The sequence below is a fragment of the Drosophila takahashii genome, chromosome 2L, assembly GCF_030179915.1.
Source record: "Drosophila takahashii strain IR98-3 E-12201 chromosome 2L, DtakHiC1v2, whole genome shotgun sequence".
NCBI classification, from domain to species: domain Eukaryota; kingdom Metazoa; phylum Arthropoda; class Insecta; order Diptera; family Drosophilidae; genus Drosophila; species Drosophila takahashii.
In genome coordinates, this window is record NC_091678.1 from 13,535,745 (window position 1) to 13,558,632 (window position 22,888).

General features: G+C 39.7%; 2 protein-coding genes across 7 annotated transcripts; one reads left to right on the forward strand and one right to left on the reverse strand.

Moving 5' to 3' along the window:
* Positions 1–4,737: 4,737 nt before the first annotated feature.
* LOC108058222 (uncharacterized) lies at positions 4,738–11,931 on the reverse strand. 6 transcript variants are annotated; one of them, XM_017142829.3, is made up of 6 exons: positions 11,340–11,931; positions 8,870–9,242; positions 8,265–8,380; positions 7,682–8,203; positions 6,339–6,498; positions 4,738–4,778 (listed from the first exon to the last, which is right to left on the reverse strand). In XM_017142829.3, the coding sequence occupies exons 1-6, from the start codon at positions 11,646–11,648 to the stop codon at positions 4,753–4,755; spliced, it is 1,506 nt and encodes a 501-aa protein (XP_016998318.2). In that variant the 5' UTR covers positions 11,649–11,931; the 3' UTR covers positions 4,738–4,752. The 6 variants fall into 6 exon arrangements, with proteins under 6 accessions (XP_016998318.2, XP_016998315.2, XP_016998317.2 ...); XM_017142826.3 differs by lacking the exon at positions 4,738–4,778 and adding an exon at positions 5,318–5,498; XM_017142828.3 differs by lacking the exon at positions 4,738–4,778 and adding an exon at positions 5,591–5,865.
* Positions 11,932–19,289: 7,358 nt separating this feature from the next.
* On the forward strand, positions 19,290–21,131 carry LOC108058207 (mannosyl-oligosaccharide alpha-1,2-mannosidase IA-like). The gene is made up of 2 exons (XM_017142801.3): positions 19,290–19,389; positions 19,453–21,131. The coding sequence occupies exons 1-2, from the start codon at positions 19,311–19,313 to the stop codon at positions 20,910–20,912; spliced, it is 1,539 nt and encodes a 512-aa protein (XP_016998290.2). The 5' UTR covers positions 19,290–19,310; the 3' UTR covers positions 20,913–21,131.
* Positions 21,132–22,888: the final 1,757 nt, after the last annotated feature.

The following is a 22,888-nucleotide window of genomic DNA, read 5'->3' on the forward strand; positions in this document are numbered from 1 at the left end:
CAAAAACCGCAAGAAACACAACCAAATTTTGGAGTTAATATATGAAACCTATTTATTTAAGCCTACTTAAGAAGCTCAGAAAAAATTAAATATAAAGTCGGAATATTATACATAACACCTAAGCTAGCTGTAACACATATAAATATGTATTGAGCTATATATATGTGAGTAAGTGGCATATCCAAGTGACATATGTGTATTTAAATGTACGCAAAAGTTTACAGCAAAAATAAAACCAAAAAAACAAGCCCATCCCTATACTTTACTATAGTTCCCTTTCAAGGACGAAACAACCTCCAGCCAAGGATTATTCTGCGGCATTGAAACCATCCTGTGTTGCAGACAACTATGCAATTTTCCGCAAGTAACCAAGCAGAAGAATGAAATAAAACGCAGCTGGCGAATGCAGGCCTGGATTCAAGGGGGAAAAGGTAGTGCAAGGACTTTTGAACAAAGGATATATACATTTAAATGGAATTCTTAAAAATATAAACCTGAATATTCTACAGGTATGCAAGTATATTAATTTAAATACCATTTAAATGCAGAAGGGGAGGCAATTATTCCACTCCTGGAAGAGCATCTAATTGCCCCCACATTCAACAAATTAAGTGAAACAAAAAAAAAAAGAAACATAATGGATAAAAACAGAAGCAAGGCCACAATGAAGGAAAACGAGAGTAAATGCCTACACATGCTCAGACTTTATTTAAAAGCAGGCCAAACCGATTTTCCTCGTTTCTTTTATTTTGTTCTTATTTGCAGCTTGTTTATGGGAATTGTTGCAGCTTTTTTTGCCTCTGCTGAAATTTTTGCAGCTGCCATTGAAATGCTGCCATCGGTGTGGAAATGAGCGAAATTTCCAAGTAATTAGCAATGACAGAATGTACAGAATTCTGGCCGAATGAACAATATATTGTCGTCGTTTTTATCTTGTTCTCTGCAATTTAGTTGAAAGAAAAATCTTGTACTAGAAAGGGGAAAAATATTATTTGCTAAAATAAAATTCAGAATTTAAATTAGATAACTTGTTAAATTTTTACAGAAATAATAATTTAAAAATTCTCCAAATTACACTCTGAACTATTTTTTTTAGTTTATAGGAAAATGGAATGAACTGACTCACGTGCAACAAAAGAAAGGTAAAAAGGTGCTGGTAACTAAGTTGTCAGAGTAACTCGTTCCCTCTTGTCTTCCACGGGGCTTCTGTGCGAATGGAACAATCCCGGGACGAATGCAAGTGGAAAATTCAATTTGTAAAGTGCATAAAAGTAGCGTCAGCCGAGGCGGACCAAAAGCGACGGGATATGGTGGAGTCATATGTACGTGTGGCTGCTCGGCGCTCCGGGTGTTTGTTGTTAAACAAAGGCGGCAGCTACTATTCCCTGCCAGGGGGTATTTCCCACTCCATTCGAAAGCTGTTTACACACACTGCCATAACAAGGACCACGGCGGAGTCCAAGTGGCAGAGGCATAAACGTGAATGCAGCACCAACATTGTAATTAAATCTGCGTCAACATAAGAGCAAAAATGGCCAAGGAGCAACAAATGGCGACGACAATTTTCCCTGCACGTGATTGTGAATGGCCATGTGTTTGTTTGCCTTACTGGATGCTCACTTGTTGGCCTAGACAGGTGAACCGAACACATGGAGCATACAAGGATAATCCACTCAATCTGGCTCAATCAAGGATTGGTCAAGTTAAAAATGTAAATTACATTTTTTCAACCAAGAAAGAAATCTATTTCTATCCAATAAAAAACCTCACTTGCAATGCTTTCTTGAAATAAACTGCATTATGCTGCACTCAAGCCCAAAAAGTGCTCCAATAAAAGATGGTAATAAATCTGCAAGGCGCAGCTCGAATAAAAAATATTTACGAAGAAATATAATCCCACTTCTCCACTTCACATCCATCTTCCTTGAGCTATGTTTATTATCATTGGGCCTGCACGCATATTTGCGGCAATTAAGTGGGACCTGAAACGCATAAATCACGCATACGCCCCATTGAGCCCGCCCGTTTTGACCTGATTTGCTTCGATTAGACAAACGATAAATATCCCGGGTTAGTGCCTTCCCCCACTCGAGTGTTTTTATGTCGCTGAAGGGTTAAACAGCCGGCCAGCAGCAAACTCTTGGCCGCCCGAGCTTATTAAGCTGTATAATATTTTGACAAAGGTCCGGCGAAGGAGGACGATGGCAATTACCAGGGGCCATAGCAATATGAGTGGTAAGCCAACAAGGGGATTCGGGCGAGTAATGGCCGGATGGAGCGCATAACTTAGCGTTCGCCAGTTGGCCAGTGTTGACGCTTACATCCTAGGGCCAAAGGCCACTTATCATAACGCTCGAGCGTCTCTGCTCCAGAGCGACACGCACATGCGCCGGCAATTATGCTAAAAGCGTTGAATTTATAGTTTCCCACACTCGCTGGGCCTTTGAGCATTTTTAACATCTCAGCTCAGCCCGTCCGCATTGGCCACTAAATAAATGGCTTTTAGAGCACGCGTTAATGATGTTGATTGTGGCCCAGGGACCTCCTTCCATCCCCGATCCTCCTCCGATTTCATGTTAAATGTTTTATAGCCGCCACTGCGGCGAAAGGGGCAGACAGCACGTTCCTGTTGGTCTCTGTCCGGTTTATTTTTATGATGATAGATGGCCCGGCCGCCCCTAGTCGCTATCTCGCCGGTGCCTGTTGTCAAAAAGGATTTAATACCATATTTATTAGAGGTGTAAATGCAAACACACGACTCTGAGTGCCAGCCAGGTGTGCGCATCCTTTGGCCGCATAACTTTGTTAATGGCTTGCATGCCGGATAGTCCGGTATCATTTGAAAACAAATGGGAAAAATCGAGATCATGGCACAGGCCATAAAAATATGATAAATAGTGGCTTTTAAAATTTGTATTATCTTTTTTACATTTTTTAATACATTTTTTGGATCCTTTAAACAATAACTGTGAATCCATTAGTTTTTATTATTTTTGTTTTTTTGTTGAACTTTTAATTGTATTTTATATTTTTTATTTGTGTGGCAAATTTGTTTACCTACTCTCCAGATTTATTTTATACAAGCAACCCCTGTATTGAACTCTTTTCCGGAACTATTTTTTTTACACAGATTTCACGATTAACTAAACAGGTTTTTATGCCCCTAGGCAGGTGAATAATTCAAAACATCCTGCGCTTGAAATGCAAAGTGGGCATAAAACTGAAACTAACAAATAAAAATGGAAAAAAATTAAAGTGTTGGCAAAGCAAAGCATCCTCCCCGGCATCCTGAAAGAAAAAGCAAGCAACACGACAAACAAAAAAACAGAAAGAAAAACATTTGCAGCCCAAACTCATCACTCAAAGGCTGGGCCGTGCCACTCCCCCTTTTTTCTGCCGCCCAGTCTGGGCAACAAAAAATCCACATAAACAATCCGGATGCAGTGAAAGCGGAGGCGGAGATCGGGGCAGACCAGCAAAATGGTTTAAAACTCAATTAAAGTTTTAGCCGCAAAATAAATGCAAAAACGACGACGGCAGCGTCGACAGGAGGAAAAAATACTCGAGCACAACAGGAAAAAAAAAAAAAATAACAACGATTTGGGAATACCCAAAAATGACTTCCTGATTGTTTGAATACTCTAACGCAATATTTTTACTGAAAGTTACGTTGATTACGAAGAGTAGTTAAATAATGAAAATTGTAATTAAAAAATGATTATTTAAAATATAAATAAATGAATACCTACTAAAGTGTTTAAAAATTATTCAATTTTAATATTTAGAAGAAGATTATGATTATTTTTATTATTTTTCTTTATTGTTTTCAATAGAGATATGTAGTGAGTTTTATAAAAAGTTTGCTTAAATATTCACTAAAATATAAGAGGAGTTTTACCTTAGCCATACCATTCTTTAAAAAACTTTGCATAAAATGAATAAATGTATTAAAAAGTTTAAAAATCCAGTTTTTATTCTTTTTTTTAGCAACAAAAAACATACTTTAGCAATGAGATTAAAACAAATCAACGAAAACTTATTTTAAATTGGCTTCCGTTAGAGAAACCAGTTTCGCATTCTTCCGCGCTGAAGGAAACCGCTGAAAGTGCGGGCCATCAGCGCTTGCCACGCCCACCGGAATAGCCGCCCCCTTTCCGCCCAACCATCGTACTTTTGATGGCTGTAATTCAAATGAAAATTACACAAATGAATTGAATTTCCGAAAAATGCAGCAGCAGCAGCTAGCGAGCTAGCGAAACTTTGATGAGCCCCGGATCTGGGATCTGGTTTTTTGGACTCGGAATGAGCGTAATGATTGTGTGTGGCGGTGGGTTCGAGTGTTTGTTTGTTTGTTTGCGATTAGTTTACGCGCCCCTGGTGCCAGAATGCCTTTGGCCACGGGCTGCACCTCTTTTGACTCGCTGTCGATTGGATTGGAGTGCAGTTGGCCTAACGAGTTGCTCGAGAGTTTCACGGCAAATGGGTTTGGGTTTTTGTTTTGGTTTTAGGTTCTGGGGTCTGGGGTCTGGGCTTTCGGGGGGAACTTAATGGCGCATTCTGGCCACACGCCGCCTCTGCCGCAAGAGTTTAAATTTGTTTTATTGGAGCGTGAAATCGGGTTTTGTTTTAAAATTTTGTTTTGTTTTTGGACTGATGGTAGAATGAGTACCGTTTGAAATCGACCCTCAAAAACATACTTACCCTCCTGGGTAAAAAATATCCCCGCACTCGAGGGAATCTGAGAATCTGCAGCTAGCAAAGATACAATCGCCTCGCACCTAATTTGAATGCAGAGATGTCATTAAAATTAAGGCATTTAAGTGGCCGACGTGCATTAAAATGGAATGTCCCGAATGCGGCAATGTGTTAATGACTCATTACACATGCAACACCACCAAATGGGCGATTTTCTGGCAACGGCAAACTTTTGCCACAGTTTGTGGAACGCGAATGTGGCTGAAATGCGGCAAAACATTAAGTTGAATTATGCAATAAAAATAATGCAATAATAGTTAAACTGGCACATGGCCCACAAAAACCCCAAAATATGGGCAGAGAAAATGAGAAATAGGGGCTTCACATGTGAACAGTGAACGGCATGATAGTAAGGTCGTACTATTTAACAAATTTACATGTGAAATCAGATGTAGAGATTTTTATCAAATAAGGAAACAAAATTTTGTTTTAATTTTTACAGCAAGAAAGCTTCCAATTTAATGTGGTATTTTTCCAATTTAATGTGCAACTAATTTTCCAGTTTCTAAACAAACATTTGGGCAGTTTCAGCAATTATGAGGTTTTGAAGAAAAACTGAAAATGCGGAAGAACTCTTTATTTATTTAGTACACCTTACATGAAATTCAATTTATAAATTGCACATTTTGAACACACACTGAGTTCCGATAGTTGGGTTAAATGATAGAATGAGGCACAACATATCTAGTAACGATACTGAAAACTGGGATCCGAACCATAGACAATGCAACCACACGGATAACCTGTAAAAGGCGTTCAACGAAAGTTAACATACAGAATAATTAAGCAACGTATGACAGTTAATAAAGGACCGACAATTAATCACACACATGTATATATTTTTGACATTTATTTTTGTGACACCAGCTAGATTTAAGTTCTTTATATAGACAAATTTTGTACAAGACTTATGTTAGAAATTCATTCGCTTGCATTTGATAAATATAATATGCAGTATAATCGTCTTGAAATAATAATATCGAAACGGCTTAGTATTTCGGTGTAGGGGATTGGTTACGTGTACTACTGTGGCCAACAACCAGCCAAATCTCTAGCCACCAAACAAGGGGAATCGGGTCCAAACTACTTGGCCAATGCTGTTTATGGCAACTGTTTTGTGTACAATTTGGGAGGCATGAAAGAAACGGGGTTGATCAAAAATTTATAAATATTCTCTTGGGTTAATTTAGCACACATATATATTAGGAGGTAAGAATAGAAGAGTAAGAGATAGGAATAGAACGAGAGAGATACCAAGGACCCCCAAACTTCGCCTTAGCCCTAGGGGCTAACATCTGAAACGAAAGAGAGTTGATCATTGGCATAAAAGGAAAGTATGTAGAAAACATGTAGAAAGCATGTAGAAAACATGGGAGATTATAATGCCTCTAGCATATTGGTATTTCTCCCCGCACAAGCTAAAGTAGGTAGTAAATTCATGGGTTTCAAACATAAAGCCTCTTGGTAAATTCATTTAGTTACAGCACACAGACATTCACAACAAGCCTTAGTTGTTTAGTTGTCGCTATCGTAGCGCTCAGATGCCATCACCCAGTGGACTAAATTGCAACACTTGAACTTGCCTCGCGGTTTGCACTGCAGGTGCTCTTTGATGTACTGGCAGGGGCACTGGAACTGTCCGCAGTGGCGTCCCGGCTCCAGGGGGGTCACGTCCACCAGGCCCCTGAGCGCCTCCATGCCCCAGCGGGATCCGTAGCGCAGGAACAGCTGCATGCCGCGCTCCTGCGGAGATTCGGGGGAGATCGGTTGGGTGAGACACGGGGCAAACAGATAGGGGGTGCAAATGGTTGGTGCTGGTGAGTCGGGTTAGGAACGTGTGGGCAATGGTAGTCGGATGAGGAATGAGATTAGTACATCGATACTACTGTGCAGCTACTGTGGGAACTGCATACTTTCCGGCAGCCACTGGAATTTGCAGCAGTAACATACATAAAATACAATGAATTATCTTAATAACTTAAGGTCGGTCTTCGAGTTCAACGGGTACTAAAAACATAAATACATTTAAACAGACTACAAATATTTTTAGTATTTTAAATTATTAAAAATACTTATCCTACATCAAAAATATAAAGCCACTAAAATAATAAATATAATGAAGCTTTGTATGGTCAACAACTAAAAACGAAATTACTGTTAATAATTCTAAATTTAATAAATACGTTTGTAACATAAACAATAATAAGCAACTTCATAAATTTTTATATAAGAATCTAAATTGTCTTTGCTTGTCAAATCTCGCAGAATAAAAATAAACTTTATTTAAATTAAATAAAATAATTTTTTTTACTTTGGTTCTTATCAAGAAATCTAGTACCTACTTTCGTTCTCTAAAATTAAATTATACTTCTTTTAGTTATATTTTTGACAAGCACTTTCAGTGCCGAAAATGCAGATGTGTCTGATGAAAACATAATGTAAAATAGTCGGCAACAATAAAATCAACATTTTCTCGGTTTTGGCTAAAAAATTTAATAGATTCTCGGCAATCTAGGAAACGGAATAATTTGGGATTACATGTCACACGTTTAGAGCCAGCAGCCCATGCAGTTGATGCCGCAGCAGTGGCGATGCTGCAGGCTGATCTTGATCTTGTTGCGCAACAACTCCTCCTCGTATTGGCACGGGCAGATGGACGACTGCAGATGGCGGGGCGTCTCGTGGACGCCGGCCTCCTGGACGGTCCAATCCAGACGGCGGCGCAGGAAGTCCTTGCCCCAGCGCTGCAGGTAGCTCAGAAACAGCTCCTGGGCAACGGCCTAAATGGGAGTAGTTAGACATTGGATCATGAGGGGCGTGAGTGAGAGAAAGAGTGCGATCCCGGGCGATGGAGATGAACTAGATCAACTACCCCTACTTAAGAACGATCCCCATTCAATAGTTATAATAAAATCGAATAACTCACCTGCTTGCGGGGCATTCGCACCGGCTGGCTGCCCTGTATGACAATATCGTTGAGGTCAATGTCCAGCTTGGCCTCCCAGCCCGCCTTGATGGCATCGCCGCCCGTCTGCTCCGTGTGTTCCAGGAACTCGTTCAGGAAGCTCACACACTGCGTGGCATCGAAGTACATGAAGCATAGGTTGACCTTGTGGCACGAAATGCGACCGCGGTCATCGAGCACCAGCAGGATCTTGTGGCGCATCAGCTGCCGATTGACGCGGGCCAGGCACTTTTCCAACCCGCGCGACAGGCGCAGCTTCACCCACATGCACAGGAAGATGGCCGCGGCGTTCAGGAAGAGCCATCCAACGCCCAGGGCGAACAGGGCCACGCCCTGCAGGCCCGAGAAGAGCAGGGCCAACAGAACGGTAAAGGCGAACAGGATCCAGCAGACCAGGATGCGCTTGTAGCAGATGTTGTACACGGTGAAGCGGTAGTCGTTCACCAGCGTCTCCATCGCATTCACATAGTCCTCCACGGTGAGCTGGGGGATATGGTTTACTAGTTAGGATATCTTGTGATTAATTTTGGTATTAAATGCTCACCGTCAGACCCTGAGCCATCAGCTCCTCGGGCACCAGCTCCGGCCGGAATATGGCAGGCGTTATCCACGGCCATTTGGTGTTGGCCGGCAGGAGTGTGACAATCACATCGCCATTTGCTGTCGGTCATAAAATTAAAGTGTATATTTAGTTTATTATTCCCTGCTTAAATCATTTTGGGAATAAACTTTAAACAGGTACGTTTTATTAGCCAAAAAGCAATTATAGGTAAGAAGTTAGGATCATACTAAATCAGTTTAAAAGCACTACTGAAAATACAAGGTCTCATATTTTCTATTATAAGATTTGTTAACCTTCGTCCATAAAATGTTACTCAAGGTTTAGGTAAATTTAATATTAAAATAGAGCTGGGGTAATTAAAATTCTTGTTATCTCGATATGCCAAATTAAATAAAAATGTTTATTTGTAATGAGAGAATATTTATCATTATAAATTAATTATTCAATACTAAATTTTTTAATCAGTAAAATTATTTTTACATACAAACAACGATCAACGATTAATCAAGCTTTTAATTTAGTATCTTTCCTAACCATTTATAAAGACCCAGAAAAAGAGATCCTTAAGGGTCCCCACAATCACTCACCGAATCCCTCGCGGATGCGACCCGTTGACAGTTCAATTGTGCGCATCCCGGATCCCTGATCCGCCGGCTGGCTAATTCCCGTGCCGTTGGCGCCACCTCCATTATGATGATGGCTGGAAGATGCCGCTGCAGCCGATGGAGAAGGGGCAGCGGTGGCTTTTTGGTTTATTAGCTGCGCGGGAGTGTGTCGTACCGGGCCACTCGCACTTGCAGTTGCAGTTGCTCCGCTGACAATGCCACTGCCGGATGCACTCAGATTAACGTGCGTGCTCTCGGTTGTCAAAACAGCGGGTGCCACATCCGGCAAGGGGGCCTGATTCTGATTCAGCACCTCTCCCGGTGTCGCAGCTGTGGTCGAGGAAACGGCCGGTCGCTGCGAAATGGCCGAGAATAGTGGGTTAATAATGCAACGGTCTTGGCCTTAAGACGGCAATGGCCCAAGGGTCAAACGGTGGCCAGCCGCAAATAAAATTATGCAAATGGTCAGGGAAAATCCATATTATTGATTTATTGTCAGGCGTTTAAAGCTCGCCTAAAACCTATATCTATAAGTTCGCGCACAATTGCACAGCTAACTGAAAACAATTTGGAACAGGGCACGTTCTCAGTTGACAAACATGGATTTGTGAAGGCAATCCACTGCCTTCATAAGGTGACTGCCATTGAAAATCCGAATGCGATTTATTAGTCTTCGCTAAGCTCTAAAAAAAATGATCTTCTAATAGAATTAAATATTAGGTATACTTCTTTCGTTTGTTTTTGAGATTCTGTAGTTTTGCTATCTTTGCCGATAAGCCAAACAAACAGAGATAATTTTTGGTAATTTAATAACCAAAATTATGCAAACTATAATGCAAACTACAATCTGATAGTCTTAGATAAACAAAAGATTAGTTGGGAAAATGTTGCAGAAACTGTAACAGTCAAATGTCTTATCTAAGTACAATTTTTCTCTGAATTTATACTAAGACTGTGACTAATGTTGATTTTGATAGCAAGGAAAATATTAGAGTAGAAAGGGTAAGCTATACAAACGTATAAATAACTAAACAATTTCATGCTATAAAATGCCAAACACAAAACACTGAAATTCTGTCGCTAATAAATATTTTTAAAATGAGAGTGTCAGGGTTGTATAAAGAAATTGAAGGCTACAAGCCTGTTGACAACCACCGAAGTGAGCGAAATGAAATATACCAAGATAAATGACAAATATTTACGACAAAAAAAGCAAATTATCAGGTGAAATATTTCAACAGTCGCATGTTGCCATCGGAGTAAACATTTTGTTTACATTTTCTTACTGTGCTATTCCTGTGTGATCATGTCAATAAAAATGTATAATAATAAAAATATTTCTTTGAAGAAACTGTAACTAAGATGAATCAAATGTAAATTTCGCACATTAAGTATGTGCTACGCTTAGAAGAAAATCTTTCATCATATGTGTTAACATCTTTGAAGAGAACTTCTGTGACATGGTGGCAAACAAACAATCGAAAAACATCGCAAGTAAAGGTAGGTTGAGTCAGAGTTTATCACCGGATGGGACCCGTTTCAGCTTTAACTCTCAGCTGGGCCCCAACTTCATTTGTCATGCTTGCAACGTTCCAAAAATTCAAGCAAAGGAAAGTTAAGAACCAAAACCACTTCACATAACAACTCCATTAAGCGGAATCAGAAAAAAGTACAGTGAAATTTGCTATTAACAGAGAAACTTTCAACTAGATATAAAAAATATAAATTTCATTAAGTAAAATAAAAGAATTAAAAATTGTGTTGATTAAAACTACATTTTTCATCAACATATTTAATGTGTGGTACATGAAAAGTAAAATCCGAATTTTATATAATGTCTAAATTATTAAATTTATTAGAGAGAAATAAATTGCAGCCAATTTCATGCTCATTGATTAAATACAATTGTGATTGTTAAATAAATCGTTTCTCTGACAATTGTGAAGATACCAATACTTGTTTATTCTATTTGTTTATTCTATTTCAGTAATGTAATGTACCACATTTATATCTTGCCTCTTTCTAACTAGTTTAATTTAATTCGGAGCTACCTTGTTATTTTCTAAAAATAAAACAAGGTGAATCTTAGCATTAACTGACGCTTTTAAATACAAATTTTTATTTTCAAACAAGAGATATGTATCCTTTTTAAAACATTAGATTCTTTTTTAAATTTGAATTAATGAGAGTTTTTCAATATAATTCTAGTAATAACCTCTCGATTTTAAATACAAATTCTTAATATTGTATTTCTTAGTCGATGTTTTTTTCGAATATTCCACTAAATCGAGAGTCCCCTGTACCGCCAAACGGGTGTGCGAAAGAGAGGGCCAACAAGGGCCTGACTTGCATTGGAATGCGTTTTCGTTGCGTTGGGTCACCACCAGGCGAGAGCGAGAGGGGGCGAGGGGGAGTCGGAGAGTGAGACAGTGAGAGAGAGTGAGTAAGTTACCTGGACAGGTGTGGTTGTTGTTGTTGTTGCTGCTGCCGACGGACTGCGCGAGCGCGCCCGCCTGTTGTTGTTGCTACTAACCACCGACGGTGGCGGCGGCAGAGCTAACTTGTTTGGCTGTTGTTGTTGTGGTTGCTGTGTGGCATCGCCGTCGTTACTGTTATTGTTTTTTTCACCGCCGTCCGCCTCGTCGTCGAATTTAACCCAATTTTTGGGCGTCTGCTTGTCGTCATCGTTTCCATTGAGGGAAACGTCCTCCAAAGGATGACTTCGCGGCTGCGCCTGCGCCGGAATTTTCGCGTCCTCCATTGCGAATGCGTAATGAAAACTGAACAGTTAGCGCGTGCTTGGAATTATCGGGAATTATTCCAGGTGAGCGTGTGACCTGACTTTAGTATGCAGTTGCGTTTTGTTTTCGCGACTTTACTATAAATTGTTACATAACCTCAATATGAATTCACACTTCAGTTGCGCCGCTGCCTATTATCGAGTTGGTTGTTGTTGTTATTTTCTTTGTTGTTTTTTCCACAGCTGCACAACGCGCCGCTTACGTGTTGGCCGCTCGCGAGTTCACGTCGAACTGCCGCCTCTGCCGCGCCCAGCAACAAAAAAACAGCCACAAAAAACCCACACACACAAAAGGCAGGGCGAAAAAACATTTGGCTCAGAGCGGAAAGCTCGGCTCAAAGGCGCGCTCAGGCCGCGTTCCACTGCCAATCGGTCCGCTCTGCAAGCTCACCTGTTGCCGAGCTTTTCCGCTCCCACACTCAGAAAAACTGTTCGAGATCAGCCTGATCTTCAGAAAAAAAATTGTGTGCCATTTCTTTTGACCAAAAATGAAGTGACATAATAGGCATTTTATTTATTTAAGATATTTTTTTTTAATTTTTAATAATGATCTTCATTATTTCCTTTGCAATATAGATTAGGTCACCGAAAATCAAAGAATTCTTTAATCAATTTTGTATCAAAATCATTTTACTATATTTTCATATTTATAAATCCAATTAATACTAAAAAATAACACATTTCTTTCGGTGTAATTGAATATTTATCTTATAATAGAACCACTCTCTTTCTCACGTTCTGGAGTTTCTGTTTTGGTTGCTCACATGACATGTCTTGAGCTTTTTCCAGTATCTCCAGCTCCCCATTGTATCTGTATCTCAGTGAGTCACAGGTCCACCGCAATGATCACTTTTTTATCTTTGCTTGTTTAGAGATCGCAGCTGTAGCTGAATATTTCGCAAAGCAAACACCTCTTTCCGCCGCTGCTGCACTTGAATGATAAGCCACGCCGCGTTGTCTCCGATTTCAAAACCAATAAACACCTCTTATCAGTCGCAATTAGAGGGTGGAATATTCACACCCGGCTATCGGTCAGATTTGCAAGAGCTTGAGCAACTTTTACCACCTGTAGAATATTCTTACGGACAGATAATCCTCAGACCTACCATGCGCCAAAGAGGCAATAAAAGAAGTATGGAGACATTGCACCCTAGAAGTTGAATTTAATGATCGTTAGTTCATTTAATATTATTGACCTTTTTTTAATATTTATTTATTTATAATAAAATAACTTTGCATGAAATTAATCCTGGTATTATAAAGATAGAGCATAAAATTGTTAATGGAGAATGATGGTTCAGCTCGATGGTGAAAATATTTCACATATTCCAATGTTCCACATTTAAATTGGCGTTGCCATCTGCTTTAACAACCATTCCATTACCCCAATTTAGAGATTTATTTAGTGAAATTCCAAACGAAGAATGCAATTTAAAATCAATTTTGACGCTTGCTATGCCATTCAGAGCGATCGGGTCCTGTTTTCCATGTCCTCCTTTCGATAAGCGGAGCATCGTGAATTTATGGCATCACGGAGGGGCGGGTGGATGTGGCAAGGGGCAGGATGCGGATGCGGATGGCTGGACCGCATAGTTCACGCCTCGACGGAGCAACAAACATTTTTTGGCTCGAATAATATGAGAAATGCTAGAGAGCCCACAACATTATAGTGGCAATTGTTCGACTGGGCAGCCACAGAAAACTTTTGCCGTCCATAAATTATGCTGAAAAATTATTATATAAGCGGCCAGTGTCGAATGGCGCCGAAGAAATTGGCCCACAGCCAAGCGTAGAATCCGAAAAAGTCCTGGAAAATGTAGAGGGAGGCAGGAAGTGAGGGGTGTTCCCAACTATTGGCAAAAGTTGTTAGGCAAATTATGGCCTGGCACACAGAGGCATTCGAAACTGTTTCAGGAGCATTGGATACAATCTTTAGATGGTGCGCTCTGGGGCAGTTAAATGTAGCTGACAACTTAGAAAAGAAATACTTTCATAATTGTTTTAAGTTTCTGGAAATAAGAATATTACAATCAAAGTATAGAAAAATGTTTTGAAATAATCTTAAATCCATAAAAGTTACATAAAATCACAGCTACATAGTTTTAGCCTTACTTTACAATTTTCTTGCCTTGTAAGTCCTTTGAAGACTTTCCCTCCAACCCTTACCCCTCCAAAAACTTACCTAAAATAAGTATTTTCCATTAAGCCATAAATCGCTCAACAGGCCAAAAATCCTTTGTGACTCTAACAGACTGAAAAGCCACAGAATCTGCAGTTTCAGCGGGGTGAGGGAGGGTTTGAGGGGAAGCCAGTGAAGCGGGCAAGCAGCCAGCCAAGAGTCTAATTAGGCCAAATTAATTGCCTGCGCTTTTGACACTTGCAAAGACTGAATCGGCCCAGGCCCAAAAGAGTCAACAAGACAAAAGACGGCAAGACAGCCTGCTGGCGAGGAGAAACCAAGTACAACACTCGAAAGTCTATTTGCAACCGACCTCAGTAATACCCCCACCCCCCACACTTCTACAACAGAAAATAAATATTGAATTTAAAATATTGAATATTTAATAAAACATATTTAATTGCATGATTTAATTGAAAATATTTAAATCAAGGCGAATTGAAGTAATACTTAATTTTTAAAATTTAAGTCTTAAAAAAATTTAATTTTGATATCAAAGTCTTACATTTTAATTTTAAAATGTTCTATGTAATGTAAAAACTATTAGAAAAACACTTAGTTTAAAAAATGTAAGTCCTAAAAAATGTCCTTTTGATGTCCAAGTCTGTCATTTAAAATTTAAAATATTATATATTTGTTAAATTTAATATTTTCAATATTCAAATAATGTTTAATAATTTAAAAATATATAGTAAAACTCGTAATTTTTACAATATAGCGAAAAATATATTAATATATTATGAAATCTCTGCAGTTACTACTTCCTTTTTTTTTATCAGTGTACTATTCTCCTTCTGCCGGAAAAGAGTAATGTTGGCAATTTGTTGGTCGTCGTCTTATTAACCCGCAACAGGAGACGAGCAAGTTGGCGGCAACTTTTTGGCCAACGCGAGAATGTCCAACGGGCATATAAATTAGCCGAGACAGAAGTTTTCACTCCTCCGATACCCCTCCTCCGTGGAGCATCTTCTGCTGATGAAAAGACAGGCAAAGTTTTGGCGTCAAAAAATGTTTTCAAATTAAGCTAATTTATATTATATAAACACGCCTAATGAGTTCCCGGGCGAAGGCGCTAAAAAAGGGTGGTCATAATTTCTGAGGAACATCTAGTGGAAATACTCTATAAGTATGGTGAACATTTTGATTCGACTCGTCCACCTTTTAAGACCCTTTGAAAATGGCAAAAGTTTCCCTGTTGCTCTTGCTTTATTTTTATTTTTGTTAGTGCTAGTGTTTTTGTTTTGCCTTCACAGTTGGCTGGCGGAATTAACGTGACTTGCATAACGCCCGAAAGTATGCAACGCGGCTGTAAAGTGTCACCATCACCATCACCATCACCATTTGCTGCGAACCCCGAACCTTTTTGCTCCTTTGCTCCGCAAGGACTCCTCGCTGCTCTGTGCGAAAATAAAAACAAAAAACAAAATGCAACTGGGGAAACGTGTCACAAACTTTATGCTTCTGCCACGCGTCACGCACGCGATTTTCGCTTAGTTGTTTGTCACTTTGTCGCCGCCTTTCTGCCGCCCCAGAATCTGCAGCTCCTTACTCCCTTCGACTTGGCCAAGAGAAATGGCGCTGGAAATTAAGTGAGCTGCCATGGCCGGAGCGGCATAAATTAGTGAGCTGAGATTTGAACCGAAGCGGACTTCAAACTGAAGTAAAATAACGACAATTTTCACTTGCGACAAAGTTTTCGGAAACGGAAGTTTATGAATCTACAGAGGGCTATATTTATAAGTTATTGGGATTGTGTTTACAGGACTAACAAGAAATCTTTGGAGAGTAAAAGCAATAAATATTCCATGTAAAAGAGATTATTTAAAAACTTGTTAGAGTGTAATTATTTACCCAATTCTTAAGCTTTCCTTAATCCGAATTTTACATTTTGTAAGCTTGACAAATCTTTACGTCTTTAAAATACCTATCCCCAATTTAGTTACAATTTAATTAATTGAATTACTTAATGACCAACTATGAGTTTCCATTTCCATTTGCTAACTGTTGCCACATTTGAAAACCACTCGAGTTTATAATAACTCACAACATGTTGCAGAAGAAACCACAGACTTGAGCTACACATGAACATGAACGGGTTGGCAACAATGGAACTGACATCACAATGGGCCAGAAGCAAGAGGTCGACCAGGAATGTTGGTGGTGCTCGACTGTTGTTGGCACATGTCACCTTTCATAAAACATAGAATCACTTTGGGGTTGCAGCTATATGGCCCTTCACACGGAGCCATCTGGCCAGGAGTAGCATGTGGCCAGCACAAAGCTGAAGGCTGACTTGAAGGAAACATCGGGCAGCTTTCCCTCCAAGTGGGCCAATCTCGGCACTTGAAAATTGAAACGTTCAAATGTGAGTGCGAGTGATGGAGATGTATTTGACCGCCAAGTAGCCAGATTTGACAGAGGTACAAGTGCAACCAATTCCCCTAGAAAACCCCTTAGCAAAGTGTTAAGTACTAATTCAAGTGCCTAAGGCACATAAGTTTGCAAATAATAATCAATAAATATGAAGGGTTCTTCAAATTGTCGTTGAAGCGTTGCATTGTAGTTTTACATATTTGCTTTTAATATTTAATTTTTTTACTGTTGCATTGATAAAGAAGTATATTTTAAGAGATTTCTTACATATTTTTTGATTAATGTAGGTATTTTCACAATTAAAAGTATACAAGTTTCATTTAAAAATGTTCAAATTATATTTAATTATGTTTATGAACTAATAATTGAAATGGAAAATATAAGGATTTTTTTACAATGTATTTAAATAATTACGGAAATGTAAACAATTATGGAAAATCATAGAATGTTGAAATGTTCGAATCACTTTGAACAAAAAATATAAATAATTTACTTTCATTTAATTTACAAAGCATTTAAGCATTCTAATTGATTAATCTAATAGAATTTAAATATGACAAGCTCCAAGCCCAACTTTAAACCATCTTAGGCAGATGGACAGCTCCCCCAGCTCGTTGCCTCCGGTTTCTCCGTAGCAACTGCCACTTCAGCGTAAATCATTATAATAATTTAACTAGAGGACCCTCGCGGAATAAAGTCAACGGTGAAAGTTTTCCAGAAACCAGACACGGCGGGTAAATGGGAGGGGACAGACAGCTGGACATCTTCAGACCGAAAAACGAAAAACGCCAAATGCATTTAAGTAGAAAATCTTGCCAAAAAAGAGAAGAAAATCCAGACGAGTACATGCCGTGATGCTTAAACGTTCTGCCCGTTTTTCATCTGTGGAGGCACTTTTTCCTGGTCTTGAAACTAGAAACTCGACTAGAAAAACAGTAGTTTGCTTTATTTAAAAATCCCATGGCAACAACTTTGCCAAATCAGTGGCGAGCTGACCAAATAAAAACCTCACAACTTGCACCAGCAATAATAAAATCATATTTAAAACTTTCACACCAAAGCAGAACAAAAAAAAAGAAATAGAGCGACATGAAACGAAGAAAAATATGAAAAAGTAGCAAGAACTTGCCGCATTTCCATAACAAAACTTTTGCCTTAAAAACAGAAAAGTGTTTTGAGCTACTCGACACTAGGCAAAACAGCACAAAGAGTGAAAAAACATTCTGAAAGTAGCCAACTAAACTTTTATTAAAATTGTAAATATTTATCAACATTCATGAACCGCAACCGCAGCAAACATGGTTTGGTACCATGGATGAATATTCCTGATAAAGTTTTATGAAAAGAATTTGAATTTTCTTAGAATTTAATTGCCGATTTTATATCAAAGTACGAATTCTTTAGTAGATTAAACTCAAGTCGCAATAAATTATTTTTCTTTTCAGTTTTCCTAAAAAAAAGTGATTTTTAAAATGACTTTTAACTGTGTCTAAAAGTATGGAATAATATTTTTTAGTTTTGGAATTTTTACTCTATCGAAAGACGACTGTATTTTGCCTTATAATTTTCTTAATAATTTAAGAAACCATAATTAAATCTACCTTGTTAATCACAGTTCCACCCCGATTTTCTTACATCACACAGCAAACCATCCACAGCAATGTTAATTACACACAATGGGAATTCATTTGATAAACGTCTAGTTACTGCAGGCTCATTTAAGAGCCGGATTTAGTCTGGCCACAACTATGCTGAAGTGGGAATATCTCGTTTCCTACTTAAACAGCATAAACATCGTTTGCATCCGTGCTCAACCCAGTTCTCAAGCATTTTCCGCCAGACTCGAAAACAAAAGGGGCAAATTTGCATTGCATAAAATTAAAGCAAGCGAGGGTGTTTAACATATGTAATTTTTGACAAACAGAAAGACGAGCGAAGCGGGGAGAAACCGCGAAAAGAAACTGACAGCGGCTCGTATTAATGCAATTTAACAGGGCGTATGCATAATATTTAGCTAAGCCGAAGCCAAAGGGAGCGATGAGCGAATAGCGAGGCGGCGAAACTTAATTAAAAATATGCGCGCATAATTATAACTATATTTAGCAAGCAACAGCAACAGCACATGTGCATTAATTTCGCATGCAAAAAAAGGAAAAGAAAATCCGGGGAAGCAGCTGCACACAAAAGCCCAACGCGAAAAAGTATGCTACACACTACTTCTATTTTTTTCGCCTCTGTAAGCGGCCCCTGCTGATGATGATGATCCTGTGCCGGGTTTTGTCAACACGCCGCCAACATCCTGCCCTCCTCCTCGTCCTTCTGGTGTCCTGATGAGCGTCAGCAGTTACCGTAAATTATTTTATTTATACCGTTCGCCGGACGGGCGGGAAAACGGCACCCAGCTAGCTGTCTGTGTGCTTGACTTAATAAAATAAATTTAGAAGCTGCCTGGCTCGGGGATTCACCTCCTTTTCCCCCCTTTTTTCCCAGCAAAACGGCAAAATGTGCATAATGCCAACGTGTGTGTGTTCGTTGGCTTGCCGTTTATTATTTATGCATGCTGTGCAACATTTTCACCCAGCAGCTGCACAACAAACGCGAAATCGTGCCACGGCTGCCTGGCCATCAGATTTTTTTTCCTTCGAGCCTCGCTTTGTTTTCAGTGTACATTGGACCGAAAGAGGCTAAATTATAATGGTTATACAGCTCGATACCTGCGCTACGTATGCTTAAAACCCTTTTAGTGATGCTCTGGTAATTATAATTATTAAATAACTTTTTATCATAAAATATAAAATGCTTAAATAAATAAGTTAAGTAATTAATAAATATATCTTTTTTTATAAATTTAATAATTCATAACTAATAAAACCAATTAAGATTAAAATACAAATTTCGTAAATTTTCTCTCTTTAAAAAATCCCCCTACGCTACTGAACCCTTATATTAAAATATTAGGCGTATCAATAAATTCGGTATGCATATTTAATAGAAAATATCCGTAAAAACTTCAGAGCAGCGAGACTTTCTCATAAATCAGAAATCTTCTTGAGTATGACGATATATCCAAGATGAACGCAAAGCAGTTAGTCCAAACAATACTCATTTTTAAGATTTTTCGGGTTTACTCCTTGTCAGAGGTGCCATCGAGTGGGTATAAAATAATATCAGAAAAATAAAACAAAATTATCCAGTTCTTATACTATTTCCCAGAGAAGTTCGGATTGTCTGGCCATGTAGATTGGCGAGTTAGCAACAAGCGGGAAAAGGTCAAGGAGATGATGCAGTTTGCCTGGCGAGGATATGCCGAAAATGCCTGGGGCTTTAATGAGCTCAACTCGGAGCTGGGCGTGCCGCACAATGAGAGTGTTTTTGGTAATCACCACATAGGCCTCACCATAATTGACAGCCTGGATACCCTCTATATGATGGGCCTGCAGGAGGAGTACGAGCGAGGACGCAAGTGGGTGGCCGAAAACTTTACTCTCGATTACATAGATGCCCATCTTTCCGTTTATGAGCTCACTATTCGCATCGTCGGTGGCCTGCTTTCTATGTACGCCCTCACAGGAGACGATCTGTATATGATGCAGTCTGAATATGCGTTAAGGAAACTTCTGCCAGCCTTTAATTCAACAGTGCACATACCGTGGGCCAGGATAAATCCTTCATCTGGTTCAGCTGCACCACATTCCTGGACCCCCGAATCGCTGCTGGGCGAGATTGGAAACCTCAATATGGAGTTCTTCTACACCAGTGAGATCACCGGACACCGGAAATACCGACCTTTAGTTCATCACGTGAGGGACAAGCTGGACATGTTGAGTAAGCCAAGGGACATGTATGCCGATTATGTTCATCCCAGGACGGCCATCTGGGGACCCTTGAAAATGTCCTTGGAGCCTGCGGGCGGCGGAGGTCTGTACGAGTGCATGCTTAAGTCGTGGTTGCGATCGAATAAGCTGGACAATCAGGCGCATGATCTGTATGTCAAGGCCATCCAACAGGTGATCAATAGTATGGTGGGACTGAGCTTCGGCGGGATGACTTATATAGGTGAACTGTCGAATTTCCATCTGATCCGAAGGATGAAGCACTCCACCTGCTTTGCCGGCGGTCTCTTCGCCCTAGGATCCTCTGCTTTTCATAATAATTCCCGATTGGAAGCCAAACACCTGCAGTTGGGCAAGGACTTGGCCTTAACCTGCCGTGAGAGCTATAGACGTTCTGCCACTGGCCTGGGACCAGAGTCCTTTCAATTCGACTCTGTGTCCCGGGAAGATGCCACCTCGAGGGAGAGCGATTCGAAGGCCTATCGGTTGAAACCGGAAGTGGTGGAAAGCTATTTCATATTGTGGCGCCTCACCCACGATCAGAAGTATCGCGATTGGGGCTGGGAGGTGGTGGAGTCACTGGAGAAGTATTGCCGCACCAAGTTCGGTTTTTCTGGCCTGCAGAATGTCTACGATCCGAATGGCGCCAGGGACGGAGTGCAGGGGAGCCACTTCTTGGGCGAGACCCTCAAGTTCCTGTACCTCCTGTTCTCCAAGGACTCGCTGTTGCCCCTGGACAAGTGGGTCTTCAACACCGCAGCCCATCCGTTCCCAGTTCGCTATGTAAACAAATTGTTCCGCGGCAATCAGCTAAAGCCCTATGTGCACTTTTCTATTTAATTTTAAATTGGCAAACTGACTAGAACAAGAAAAAACGAGTACCTCAACTATCAGATAAAGCCACTGCTTGCACTGCTTGAATTCCATTATTTGCTTATAACTTTTTAATTAATGGTCCGATTTTAAAAGTGTCTGGTAAATTCTAATAGGTATTAATAAGCATAACAAAATTGCATTTAAACTTTTCCGAAATCTTTCGCTGAGTAGAAACCCCAAAAATAAATGTGTTTAATCCCAACTTTCTAGATTTTACCTTACCAACTCTACAAGTAACGGGTATAAAAATGGCATAAATTAAAGGTAATCCCGACCAAATGCAATATAAAGTCAAGAATAACTGCTGCTTTTCATAAAAAATGTTTATTCTCTTAATTTTGCTATTTAATTGGCAGCCGTTCAAACAGTTGTAAAAGCATTTGTGTTTTCTTTTGTAACAATTGTATTACACAATTGAGTTTGACAACAATTTGCAAATTGTACGCTAACCGACCACAAAACGTTTCAATTTGAATTTATTTTTCACAGCGTTTTGTGTTCTATTTATTTTCACCTATGCGGCTTTGTTTGCCCGAATCATTTGCCATTTATCGTTTCATTGGTTTCGGTTTATGCTTTTATTTTAGCACCCACAATTGTTGGCATTTAGATAATCAAAATATATCACAATATTTTCAATTTTAATTGGCTACACAAAAGCAGAAAAACAAGTCGCACACAATTTGCATTGAAAACGGACTTAAAATGTTGCAATTTATTAAAGCTGAAATTTATGTTTTAAGATTTCGGATCTTGATTTCGCTACTGTGTAATTTATAATTGTGTAATTTAAGTTAAATTGGGTTTCAAGTTGGTTCTAAAACAACTGAATCATTTAATTAATGTTTATTGATTTAAAGATCTACGAATATATTTGAATTTAAGCCCGAAGGCTCAAAAATTGTTTGGTAAATCGCTTTAAAATTCCATAGACATGCGAAAAGTATTGTGGCCACAACAAAAGGCGGCAGTGAAAATGCACAGCCGCCACAATGTATCTAGGACAACCTGCAGCAGGCAGGACAATAAAATGGCAAGGAAAAGCAATTCTTTGTTGTCTTCTCCTTTTTTTTCCCAAGTTATTATTATTATTATTTTCTGTTATTTTAGAGCCATCGTCCTTTTCTATAGGACCCCGCTTGGGTCGACGAGCGGATCATTAAAAAAAATGAAGAGGTCGATTTAATAAATGTGGCTGGCCAAAGCAAACAGAGGCCCCGAGCAGAGCAAAGGATATATGGCTCGGTATCCTTGGGCACTCCATTGTGGCGTTGCCAAAAAATTAAAGCTGCGCCTTTGGTCAACAGTCTCTGTATGTTGCTCGTGTGGTTGGCGAAGCAATTTACAAAAGTTTTTCCATCAAAAATCCGCTGTCAGTATAAATATCCTTAAAATAGCCAACACGGCTGCTAAGCGGACACACACACGTACACAAGCGAACATACACTGGCGAACTCAGAGGAGCACATGGATGATGATGAAGGATCCCGGCCGCTTCCTGGCTGCCTGCACTTTGCTCCTGCCTGCAGCAATATGATTTATGGATGCATGTGCTGATATATGCCATGTGCCTCCTGTCTGTGCCACACCCCTCTACCTACTGCCCACTGAACACCACCCACCGCCCACCGCCTCCCTCCCCCCGATCCACTGCACGTACGACTATTGTTGGCGCCGAAAATTATGCTACAAAATTTTTCTCTCTCCATAACTTGCTCACACACACGCCTGCAAGTTGCACTCGTATTGGGCTCATCTATTTGTAGTTCAAACAAAGGAGGACGTGTTGCCAACACACACATACCCACTGGTAAATCAGAGCCACTTTAAATTGAGCATGTTACGTTGCATAAACCGTCTGAAGGACCCCACTTCGCCACTTCCCCAAAAACATAACTCCACTGGCTTACCGGCAAAGTGATGTGTTCACTATTTCTTTA

Excerpts from the sequence above, each read along its gene's own strand:
- LOC108058222 (XM_017142824.3), bottom strand. The coding sequence starts at position 11,648 with ATGGAGGACGCGAAAATTCCGGCGCAGGCGCAGCCGCGAAGTCATCCT. Across the intron at positions 8,204-8,264 it reads TGATGGCTCAGGGTCTGACG|CTCACCGTGGAGGACTATGT; the intron begins GTGAGCATTTAA and ends CATATCCCCCAG. Across the intron at positions 7,536-7,681 it reads TGCGAATGCCCCGCAAGCAG|GCCGTTGCCCAGGAGCTGTT; the intron begins GTGAGTTATTCG and ends ACTCCCATTTAG.
- LOC108058207 (XM_017142801.3), top strand. The coding sequence starts at position 19,311 with ATGAACGCAAAGCAGTTAGTCCAAACAATACTCATTTTTAAGATTTTT. Across the intron at positions 19,390-19,452 it reads CTTGTCAGAGGTGCCATCGA|AGAAGTTCGGATTGTCTGGC; the intron begins GTGGGTATAAAA and ends ACTATTTCCCAG.